The 12,480-nt window shown below is 48.1% G+C and overlaps 1 protein-coding gene across 1 annotated transcript in view; it reads left to right on the top strand.

Moving 5' to 3' along the window:
* MYO18B (myosin XVIIIB) overlaps positions 1-12,480 on the top strand; it is a 241,243-nt gene that overhangs the window by 129,705 nt on the left and 99,058 nt on the right. Inside the window, exons 32-33 of the mRNA XM_028124695.2 lie at positions 2,682-2,786; positions 9,749-9,901. Of these exons, the coding sequence (XP_027980496.1) occupies positions 2,682-2,786; positions 9,749-9,901 (258 nt within the window). The remainder of the gene's footprint in view (positions 1-2,681; positions 2,787-9,748; positions 9,902-12,480) is intronic.

Below are 12,480 nucleotides of genomic sequence, written 5' to 3'. Positions count from 1 at the left end.
GTCAGAACCTCGGGAGGAGATGGGAGTCTAGCTGAGCACATCCTCGGGCAGATCAGACTGCCTTGGTACCCTGCCCTTACTCCAAGGAAGTGTTTGAGAGCTAAGCCCAATCTTCACCCCCCAGTGGTGGATGCTGCTGCATCTGCTGCCTGTCCTGCTCTTCAAATACTCCTTTTGGGGTCCCCTTAAAGCTCAGTCCCTCTGGGGCTTCACATGGATTCATCCTGAGGAATCAAGTGCATTCCTTCCCAAACTCCCCAGGGTTGGAAAGAAAGTCAACGATTTTGGACTCATCTAGACCTGTGTGTCCCTGAGTTAAGTCTCAGAACCTCCCTGAGACTCCATTTTCTCATCTAAGACATACAAGCAAGATAGAAAATATTCTGCCCTCCCCTGCTCTTGTGAAGAGGAGATAAAAGAATGGGCAGTAGCTTATAAACTGTAAAGTGCTGGGAGTTTGCATCGAGGGGTCAGTTTCTGCTTTTTCTCCGTTCTTACATATCTGGGAGAAATGAATGGGATTCTTTGAACACCCAGTGGGCATCGTGCACCTGGCTGGGTTCTTGTTGTCCGTCAGCTTCCTTGCTCCTCTGAAGGACTCTGTGAGGTTTGTGGTCCTGGTTCACAGATGAGAAAACCAGAATTCAAAATGGTGAAGTGAGTTGCCCAAAGTTACCTAGCCAGGAAGTAGCCAAGCTAGGACTTGAAGCTTAGGTCTGTCTCACTCCCAAGCCCAGTCTCTTACTGAAAATGCTAGATTTAAATTCTTTTTCTTTTGCAAATGTTTGGACCGTGGAAGGCCATTTTAGGAAGCACTGAGAGAAGTCAGCCTTGGGCAATGCCGTATCCTTTAGTGCTTCCTACACATGAATTTGCCAAAGGCTCTGATAAGTCTTGCACTGAAGAACCCGTTAACTCAGTGGTTCCCACACTCATTCTAGCGTGGACTTTCCTCCACCTACGTACCCATCATGCCGTGGGGAGCCATCCTGCAGAACACACTCCAGAAAAACTTTGCCTGGCTTGATACAGAGTCTTTATTATTTTGTGTATTTTTCAAAATGTATTTTAGCTTTGCCAGCCTGCACTCTAAAAGCAGATATGAGCAGAGGGCCTTGTGTCTCTCACTCTTAAAGTTTTGAAATGGACTTGCTTTCTACGTAAGTGACCATCAATCACTAGTTTGCCCTCCATGGGGCCAGGAGATGGAAGCCCTCTGTCCCTGCCCCCTATGCCCTTTGTGTGAAGGTTGCACAACTTCTGGTGCATTCTAAAAGTGCCTCAAAGCATCATGAGTGCCCTGAGCCAGGGCCCCGATGAGGTGGAGATGTGACCCAGGCCTTCCTGAGGTTTTTCCGTGGACAGATTTATAAAGGGAGAGAGGAAGGTCAGAGAAAGGTACTTTTCTCTTGATGGCAGACACATGGACTTCATCTAGCGCCTGCTCTGCCCCATCTATCTCTCGCTGTGGCAAGGAATCAATTTTTTAGTGACCTGGGTGGGAATGGTGATGGCTGTCTGGGGTGGCAGAAAAACCGGTGTCAGGAGGTAGAACGCTAACTGCTCTTAATGGCAACTGACTTAGGAGTAGGGGCCTTAGAACGTCTCTCTGACTCAGTTTGCCCATCCGTGCAATAGGGTCATTGATACAGCATGGAAAGGGAGGAAGAAGGGGTGGGCAAGACAGCATATGGGAGAGGGGCTGGCGGGGAATAAGGTGTGCAAAGGGTTTATCGTGGGGTATTCACTTTAGTGGAGAGCACCTGCCTTTGCTGGGTGATTAGAGAAATCGGAGCCAATGAAATGAAATGAGTTGCCCGGAGCCAAATGTCTTAGTCTGTTTGGACTGCTATAACAGTATCACAGACCGGGGGCTGAAAGGACATTCATTTCTCACAGTTCTGGACACTGGGGAGTCCAAGATCAAGGTGCCAGCAGATGGGGCCTCTGGTGAGGGCCCTCCTCCCGGCTTGCACACAGCTGCCTTCTTGCTGTGTCCTCAGGTGGTGGAGAGAGACAGAAGAAGCAAGCTCTCTGCGATCTCTTCTTAGAAAGGCCCTGATCCCAGCATGGGGGCTCCACCCCCCCGGACCTCACCTAAACCCAGTTATCTCCCAAAGCCTGCGTCTCCAGATAATACTGCGCAGGGGGGGTTAGAATTTCAACATAGGGATTTGGGAGAGACCCGAACATGTAATCCACAACGCCGAGTAATGGCAAATGCAAACTTCTTCCTCTTTTTTTTTTTTTAAATGGAGTCACAGTCTATTTGATAAAGAAGGTGGTTACATTTTAATATGTTGGGTACAATGTTGCCCAGAGCCTTAAAAAGTCAAAGTGCCAAGATTCACAACTATTCAAGCGAGGTCATGGCATGAGAAGGAAACAGCTGTTGGGGAGTGGATAAGGAACTGGGGGGCAAGGGCTTCACGGTGAGTGGCAGGGGCTCCCCATCATTGGCCAGCTCTTCCCATAACTGTCGGGCTCCCAAGTGCTTAGGCTCCTGAGTTCTCCGACAGAGACACCCACTTCCTAATCGCTAGGGTGGCCTTTGTGGAACAGGGCAAGGGGCTGTGAGCTTCACATCCTGCCCCCGCCCCCAGATGGTCTCCCTGCCTTGTGGGTTTTGTCCGGATGGAGCTCATTTAGCCTATGTCTGCATCTGCCCTTTGTGCCCACAGCTCCGCCAGCTCGAAATGCAGCTGGAGCAAGAATACGAGGAGAAGCAGATGGTCCTCCACGAGAAGCAGGATCTGGAAGGCCTGATTGGAACCCTCTGTGATCAGGTAAGAGGGAAGCCCCAGCAGGCGTTTGAGAGAACACATTCCCGGCCTCTAGGCTCTGTTCAGAGAGATGGATCCAAGGGGGAGGACAGCTCAGTAAGTCCTCAGGAAAAGCCAGAGGCCAGCCGGTTCAGCCAGCCTCCTCCAGCTCCTCCCAGGTGCCCTCTGGCCCATCAATTCTGGCCCTGTCCACACTCACTGCTCTTCAAAGGGAGGCCTTGGGGGGTCCACACACAGCAGGGTTCTTGGAAGGACCACAAGAACAAACAGAGTGGCCGTAGCCAGAAGGGACAGGCAAGGTCGCCTTGCCTTCAGCAGCTGCTGGGGAGGGAGGGTAAGCAGCCCGAGCTTTAAGGGGGTGAATGTGCATGGCGACTGGACTGTGTTCACAACTGGCCTCGTGAGAACAAGACTTCTGCTAGAGGCAGCCAGGCTCAGAGTCGAGCAAATGTAGCTTGAAACCCTCGCTGGGGCCACTTCTGTCTACATGGCTTTGGGTGAGCTAATGAACTGCTCTGAGCTTCTGGAGGGCAGAGCCCCGCGGGGAGGTTGCCATGGCTGTATACCAAGGTTTTCAACTGCGGCACTGTGGACATTTCAAGCCACATCGTCCCTTGCTGTAGGGAGGCGGTCCCGTGCCCCCTAGGATGCTGAGCAGCATCCCTGGCCTCCACCTACTAAATGCCAGCAGCATACCATCCCCCTTTTATTGCGACAACCAGAAATGTCTATAGCTATAACCAAATGTCCCCTGAGCACAAAATCAACCTCCATCTTTGCAAAAAATTCACAGCTGTAAATAAAGCAGCCCGCCGAGCCCAGCACCAGCTCCTGATAGCCCAGTTGAGAGGAATCACTCCTCCATCACCCAGATATTCCTTGCCCTGCCTGTGCTGCCACTACGTGAAACCCCAACATCGGAGAGATGCCTGTGGCTTCGATAATTTCTTTTAAAGTCACACAGGAGTGTATTCTAAGGTCTTTGCTTAACGGGCATGCACTGTCTTTTAATTGGCAATGATCTCGCTGGCTATCAGCAGAGTTACTTTTTTCTGGTCACAAAGGAATGTGGACCCTTCTTCAAGACAGGCCTTAGACAAATAGGTGCTTATTATGTATTTTTTTAAAATATTTCATTTATTTATTTGACAGAAAGAGAGAGACAGCACAAGCAGGGGGAACAGGAGAGGGGGAAGCAGACTCCCCCTGAGCAGGGAGCCTGATGCGGGGCTCGATCCCAGGACCCCAGGATCATGACCTGAGCTGAAAGCACATGCTTAACTGACTGAGCCACCCAGGTGCCCCTGTATTTTTTTTTTTAATTGATTAAATGAGTGAATCCTAGAGCAGGACGACCGTAGCATTGAGCATCTGGGTTGGAAGCTGAAGGAATCCACAGGAAAGCTTTATCATCTTCCTGCTCTGAATTTTCTAGTATCTCAGCCAAGCAAACCAGGCCATTGAGTGCAGAGCCATTGGGGTTACCCTTTCTTTAGCATTAGTGCAAGAGAGCCCAGCCCAATATTTGATTCTAGAATGATAGTGGGAAGTCACCGGGAGAAGGTGGCATTCTATTCGGCATGGTCCACTGGAGGAAACAAAGTAGGTAATCCTGTAAAGAAAGGTTTTAATAGATATTGCTGAAATGAAACATTTTCTGTGGAAACAGAAGGTGACTTGAAATGAATAAAATGTTAATTTCGTGTTAGTCACCAAGCTGGAACCTTTAAATAAATGATCACATTTGGTAGTTTTTAATGTTTTATTAAGACATTTGCCAAACACAGGGAAAAGTAGAATGACTAATATAATCAATGCTTATGCACCAAGCACCAAGGGTTCACATATTAAAAATCTGCGGTATCAGATTCAGATATTTTTAAGGAAAGAAAAGACACTTCAAAAACAGTTGGCGGCTTTGTTTCCATTCTTAAAGCTCCCACTCCTCCCTCCTTCCTTCTTCCTTGCTCCCTAGAGGAGACTATCGTCCTGTGGTTGGAGTGTGGAATTCCCTGGCATATGTATTTGAACTTTAACCACATACAGTAATATGATTCTGCAACTTACTTTGTTGCCTTTTGTACCATGTTTGGAGACCACTCCATGATGATACGTGGAGCTCTAATTCATTCATCTTTTTTTTTTTAAAAGATTTTATTTATTTATTTGACAGAGACACAGCAAGAGAGGGAACACAAGCAGGGGGAGTGGGAGAGGGAGAAGCAGGCTTCCCGTGGAGCAGGGAGCCCAATGCGGGGCTCGATCCCAGGATGCTGGGATCATGACCTGAGCCGAAGGCAGACATTTAATGACTGAGCCACCCAGGTGCCCCTAATTCATTCTTCTTAACTGCTACACAATATTCTTTTTATTTTTAATTCCATTCTTCTGCTGGTGGATATTTAGTTGTTTCTGTTCTAAGACACAAAACTGCCGTGCCTATTCTTAAGTCTGTCTCACCGTGCACATGGGCAAGAGTTTCTCCAGAGCATGTATATATTTTGAGATTATGTTTTTAGGTGCATCTAAGTTTATTATTGTTTTATTTCCTTAGCAGATTCTTTCTTTGATTATGATATGGTCCCTCTTTTCTCCATGAATGATTGTTGCCTTATTCTATTTTGCTTGATTTCTTTTAGTTAGTTTGCCTGCAAGACCTTTTTTATTTATTTTTATTTTTTTTAAGATTTTATTGATTTATTTGAGAGAGTGAGAGAGTGCATGAGCACAAGAGGGGAAAGGGGCAGAGGGAGAGGGAGAAGCAGACTCCCTGCTGAGCAAGGAGCCCAACATGGGGCTCGATCCCCCAACCCTGAGATCATGACCTGAGCCGAAGGCAGACACTTAACCCACTGAGCCACCCCGGCACCCCTGGCAAGACCTTTTTTAAATCCCTTCACATTCAACCTTTCCAAATGTGTGTGTGTGTGTGTGTGTGTGTGTGTTGTTTAATTCAGTGTTTTAGTGTCAAACTTTTTTAAAGATTTTATTATTTGACAGAGAGAGAGTGAGAGAACAAACTGGGAGACAGAGGGAGAGGGAGAAGCAGGCTGTCTGCTGAGCAGGGAGCCTGATGTGGGACTCAATTCCAGGACCTGGGATCATGACCTGAGCTGAAGGCAGCCACTTAACCGACTGAGCCACTCAGGCGCCCCAGTCTCAAACATTTTATACGAGAATCTAATTCATTTACACTTAGTGGAATGACTGATATATGTGAAGTTATTTATATTCTCTTATTTTGTGTTTAGTATTTGTTGGCTTATTGTTCCCTTTCTTTTCTTCTTCTTTTATTCCTTTCTTGCTTTTGAAGTTTTTTTAATATTAAAGATTTTTATTTATTTAAAATATTTATTTGAGAGAGAGAGTAAGAAAGAGAGAGAGCGCACAAGCTGGGGGAGGAGCAGAGGGAGAGAGAGAGAATCTCAAGCAGACTCTGTGCTGAGCACAGAGCCCAGTGTGGGACTCAGTCCCAGAACCCTGAGTCATAACGAGCTGAAACCAAGAGTTGGATGCTTAACTGGCTGAGCCACCTAGGTGCCCCATAGATAACTATTTAATTGTAGTTTTTTGTAACATACTGTATTTGATTTTTACACAATTCTGTGGGAAAGGTATTATTCGTTCCTTCTTATAAGTGATAGAATTGAGGCTCAAAAGCTAAAGCAAATTGCTCAAGATTATATAGCTTGTTAGTGGCCTAAGTGGATTTGAAATGGAGTCTGTATTATTTGAAAGCCTGTATTTTTAAAATCTAGCACTGTGCTGCTTAAAAATGGTTAAGGTCCAGTTAATTAGAATCAACGTGTTTTTTGACCATGTTGATTTTTTTCACACTGTCATCCATTCTCTCTCTTAGCCTCAATCTCCCCATCTACCAGCATTTCAAGATTATATTTTTAAAGTGCTCAGAGAGATCCTTGACAACAGACATTTAACAACTGCCCCAGACAATTTGGCTTTATGATAAATGGTGAAACAGTTGAGATTTGAATATAGTTTCCCACAACAACACTAAACATCATTTAGATTTATTGGTTAATTATTCACCAGCTTTATCCAAATTTGGATCTTTGTGCTACAGAATGCAAACTTGCAGAATGACATTTATTTCCCATTAACCTAATGAGCTCTCCCTCTCTCTCTCTCTTTTGCCCTCCTCTCTTGTAGCAATTCATTATGAAGGGGAGGGTGACTTGTCTGAGGTGACTTGTCTTGTTTTTGTTGTGAGTTGGGTTTGCAAAGATCCCTCTGGAAAGGAGACAGGTGGCTGCATTTTCAGGGTCTTCCTGGCAGGGATGGTGGTAATATCTGAGCCGTGGTCAGTGCCAACATCAAGGAATGTCCCTGATGCCAACCTGCCCTGCAGGAGAATCAATGCTCTTTATACTCTGGGATGTGTAAAGAGCAAGAACAGATAAAAAAGAAAAAAAATAAGAGAGATGCTGAGTATGCTGCTTGAATGCAATCATGGTAAAGAACCTGGGCTTGAGTTAGTGAATCATGATTCAGGTTCCCCTAAGGCACTATGGTGCAGTGGTTAAAGACTTTGTATTCTAATGCTGAGCTGCCTGGGTTTAAATCCCCGCTACATAGCCATACCGTCACCTCTAGTAGATCACTTACTCTATGTCAATTTCACCAGCTCTACCTCCATTTTCCCATGACAGTACATAAGAGTCTCACCTTGCTCACAAGACATGAGCTGGCCCCAGGTAACTTCTCTTGCTCTGCGGCCTGCCCCACCTCCATGTTTTATGCCCTCATGCTAATCACCAGAACCAGAGGCACCAGACTTTCTCAGCCCTCTGTCTTTGCTCATGGCATGGCTTCTTCTTGGAATGTTCTTCCCATACCTCACCTGGCTCCCACTTACCTAAGATTCTTCCTGATCCCACCCAAGCCTGAGCTGGCTGATGTTCCTCTCTGTTTCCATAACACCTTCCCTTAAATTAAAGAGTAAAACCTACCTCTTTTATCATCCATTCCACTGAAATCACCTCCTTCCAATCAGGACAACTGGAGTCCTATCCGAACTCTGCCACTTAGTGGAGGCGGGATCTTGGGCCAATTACTTCCCCCTCTGTAGGCTTCAGCTTCATCATCTGTAAAATGGGAACTGTAATACTACACATCTCATAGATTCTTCATGAGGACCAAACCTGTTAACTCCCATAAAGGGTTTAGAACGGTGTCTGACACTTAGAAAGCTCTCTATAAATGTAAGCTATTTCTGCTTTTATAAAGGCAATAAAAATAATAATGTCTATTTTTAAGAGATTGTCACAGGAGTTAAATGCAATAGCATGTGACAAAGGGCCTGGCACAATGTCCAGTTCTGATCTCAGCTCAGCAGGTGAGATTATGCTATATATATGTATACACACAGACAAAACACACAAATACACACACACATATATAGATTAGACCAACATTTAAAACGTAAAGCAATACCTTTGAGAACAAAGAGGCTAGATTTGAAGAACCAACTCATTTCTCAAAGAATTCAAAACTGGGAGCGGAGAAATAGTAATGCAGAATCTAGAGGAGTGCATTCTAGGTCATCAGACAATACTCATAATTCTTTATATTTATAAAGTGCTTGACAGCATACGAAGTGTTCTCTGGTCCATTATCATGACTGATCCTTGTCTTATCTCAACATGGAGGATAGAGTTTTTATTTTTTTTTAACCTTATTTTTATAGATGAGGAGCCTTGGGTTCAGAGAGGTGACATGATGCGGCCATATACCCCACGGCTAGCAAATGGCGAGCCAGGGTTTAAAACCTGGGCCACCCCGTTCCAAACCCCACCTTCCTTCTAGAATGTTCCAGGGCATTGGGAGCATCCCATGAAATGGTTCTGGAAAGGCACAGGTATCCAGGTGTGTAGAAATTGGGTCCCACAGCTGACACACCTACACCGCGTTTTCTTGAAAACTCCCCATCTGATCGACGCTGCCGTGTTCTCTCTGCTGGTCTCCTGAGGAGGCCAAGAAGGGGGCTGTTCGTTTCTTTCTGAGTTTCAGAGATGCTCAGACGGTGCTTTTCCCATCAGCGCCATTTCTAGCAGAGACCACGGGCTGTCAGTGTTTTGTGTTGGGCCTCTGGGGTAATGTTGCCCCTGACTCCGTTCATCTCAGCCTGTACCGTCAGCCCCTGGGGGTTGTCGCCCTCCTGGCGCCGAGTCTAGGATGTGGCTTCTGCAGGAGCCACTGGACAGCTACCCACTTGGAGGGCCTACACATTCAGGATGCTGGCGGAAGGAAGGCGCTCGCTTCTGGGTTGCATCCGTCTGCCGAAAATGACCTTGTGCCTTAACCTGGCAAAGGAGACCAGCTCAAGGGACAGAAAAACGATTTAGACCTCCAAAAACAGCACAGCTATTTTTAATACTATTTACTGAGGTGCAACATATATGCAGGGAAGCGTAGTGTACCCCACTCTACGGCTCAATGAATTTGCATGAACTCAGAGACGCAGCACCCACAGGAAGAGCACGAATAGTCCCTCGGGAGTCCCCGGCCCTATCCAGTCTCAGCCCCGGCTGGGTAACTACTGTCCTCACTTCGGTCACCAGAGGGCCTCGCCTGACCTGTAGGCTCTGACAAGGTGAGGAGAGGCCATATCGATGACTTGGGTGCAAAAGATGAGACCCAGTGACTTTGGATGCCTCCAGGCTGTGAAAACAACGAGTGCAGCTCATATTTGTGTGCCTTTACTATGAGTCAGGCCTTCGGCTAAACACCAACTTAATTCCCATAGCAGCCTCGTGTGGTTGATGCCATTCCCATTTTGCAGATGTGGAAACTGAGGCTCAGGGAGGAGAAGGGTCTTGTCCAGGGTCCCACAGTGTGAGAGGCAGAGGCAGGATTTGAACCCAGGGAAGCCTGGTTCCAGAGAACTCGAACCCTGTCCAATGCTCTGCCATCTTAGCTCATGAGAGCCTTCCCTTGGCTTCCAGATCGGCCATCGAGACTTTGACGTGGAGAAGCGTCTTCGGAGGGACCTCAGAAGGACTCATGCGCTATTGTCAGACGTGCAGCTCCTTCTGGGGAGCATGGAGGATAGCAAGACGTCGGTCAGCAAGGAGGAGCTGGAGAAAGTGCACAGCCAGGTGGGTGTCGTGGGGGTCCCTTAGGACCAGGTTGGGGGGGGATGCTGCAGCCAGCCAGGGGACGGTGGCTCTCCGTCCCAGGTATGGGTGTGGCCACAGCACTGACTTTCACAGACCTGCATGGAGATGGGAGACACCAAGGGGCTGGGCGGGTCACACGGAGGTGGTCAGTGAGGAGCAGGGGTTTATAAGGGATGGACGAGTCCAGTTCCTTTCCACAGGGCTGAGGCAGAATGCATCTCAAGGACCTGGGCAGATCGGGGGCCTGGGGCAGGACGGCTGCGTGTGACGCATGAGCGTGTGCGTGTGCATGGATGTGTGTGATGGCCGCCTAGGCTGAGTATGAAACAAACAGTAATCGTCCTCTTAAAGCAGAGCTCGAACCACCACCACCACCACCACCAGCGCCGATTAGAATGGTAACGATGTTGATCTCTGGCTGTCACCTTCAGGAGCGCCCACCATGTCCCACTTGTGCTATACAGGCTGGCTCATCGAGTTCCCCAGAGAGCCGAGGGAGACGGCAGAGAGGGGAGGAGACCCACCCAGAGTCACACAGAGAGGGGAGGAGACCCACCCAGAGTCACACAGCTTGAAAATGTCAGAGCCAGGGCGGTGAGGCCAGGCAGACGCCAAGGACCTCCGGAGGTGGGACGGTCTCAGGCTAGGCCAAGTGCAGACAGCACGGCCCAGGGCAGCAGGTGTTGAGAGATGTGACTGGGTCGGATCCCGCAGCGGGGCGGGGGACCTGGGGAGCAAGGTGCCAGAGCGGGGACTCAGGACTTGTTACCTGTCCCCACGGGGAGCTGGAAACAATGCAGGGAAGCTCAGAGCCCCACTGGGGATGTTGCTCGCATGCATCTAACCCACGCCTCCTGCGGATAAAACCATTTGCACCGAAGCCAGGTGTGGGAAGATGGAAGGCATTTCCCGCTGCCTTCACCACCTCACCTTCTCAGAGTGTTGCCTTCCCTTCTTCCTCCTTCTCCGGCCTTCTCTCATGTGGCCTCAGGCCTGCCACGTGGCTGTGCATGTGTATCTTCACAGAGATTATCCCCAGAAGCTCGGATGGGTTATCTGTACTTTTTGTACTCTCAGGCAAAACTATATACTTCCCGATGGCAAGACCATGCTTTATTTGTGTCTGATGATGCCTGTCCGGTTCACTGTGCATAATAAATACTGAATAAATGCCTGCTTGTTGAATTCAATGGGCTCATTCACCTAATGAGGAAATGAAGGAATAGAGAGGGTGACAGATGCACCTGAGGTCACACAGCCAGTGAAGGGCAAAGCTGGGCCTTGAACCTGCATCCCCTGGCTCTCCTGGGTGGCTCAGTCGTTAAGCGTCTGCCTTCGGTTCAGGTCATGATCCCAGGGTCCTGGGATCGAGCCCCACATCGGGCTCCCTGCTCTGTGGGAAGAGGGAGGCAGAAGAAACTGGATCTATAGCCTTCTTCACTTCCTGTCTCTGGTGTCAGTTTCCCATCTATAAAATGAAAAGATTTCAGGTAGAGATTATAGGTTATGGGAGAAACCCCCTCCTTTTTTTTTTTTTTTAAATAAATTCTAGACTTGATTCACATTTCATGAGTTTCTCCATTAATTCTTTTTCCTGTTCCAGGACCCATCCCAGGGCATGACCCCGTGTTTGCTGGTCCTGCCTGCCCAGTCTCCTCTGGTCTGGGACAGTTTCCCCATCCTACCTTGCTTTTCATGACCTTGACAGGTTTGAGGAGTACCAGTCAGGTATCCTGGAAAGCATCCCCCTAATTTGGGTTTATGTGATGCTTTTCTCATGATTGGACCAGGTTGGTGGGTTTTGGGAGAGAATAGCCCAGAAGCTCAGAGGGGCTCTTCTCTCTGCATCATTCTCTGATTTTTAGCAGTTCCTTTGTTTAGCGGCCATGCTCTGTTAGGGTGACCAACCATCCCGGCTTGGCCTTGATGGTCCCGGTTTTAGGGCTGAAAGTCCCATGTCCTGGGCAAGCCCTGGACAAACCAGGACAGTTGATCACTCTGTTCTCTTCATGGCCATGTCAGGAAACTAGAATACCCTGGGCTTCAGTGCATCCCCTCACTCAATCCTCATACCTTCTCACATGTGCCCATTTTACAGATGGGGAAATGCTGTTGAGAGCTGGAAAGTGATGTGCCCAAGGCAGCACCACAGCTAAGTGGCAGAGCTGGGATTCATATCCAGGGCTCATGATTCTAATTGTAGAATCTAGGGGTTCTTTTGCTTGTCTGTTTGGCTGTCCACGTGTATGGAAAACCCTTAGCCTTTTGACTTGCCTCACGGGGGCAGAGTTATCGGAGCCCTTGGTCAGGGGCCAGGCCTCTTGGGTTCACACAGCCCCCTTGCTCTTCCTGCCTCCCCGCAAATGTTCCTAGTGCCACAGCCTCCCGGCGTCCCCCTCCCTACAGGTGATTGTTCTTGAAAAGGAACCATGATGGTTTTGTTGCTTCTTCTTCTTCTTCCTTTTTAAAGTATTCATGAGAAACCTCCCTCTGCAGGGTTAAAATGTGTGTTCTTGAAAAATAGTGGTATTTAATGAAGGCGCCTCAAGCTGAATCAA

The sequence above is a fragment of the Eumetopias jubatus genome, unplaced genomic scaffold (genome assembly GCF_037043125.1).
Source record: "Eumetopias jubatus isolate StellerSeaLion01/CBP00866 unplaced genomic scaffold, mEumJub1_p1.0 scaffold_16, whole genome shotgun sequence".
NCBI lineage: Eukaryota > Metazoa > Chordata > Mammalia > Carnivora > Otariidae > Eumetopias > Eumetopias jubatus.
The sequence above is the reverse complement of the archived record's forward strand: the minus strand, read 5'-3'. Positions and strand labels throughout refer to the sequence as shown.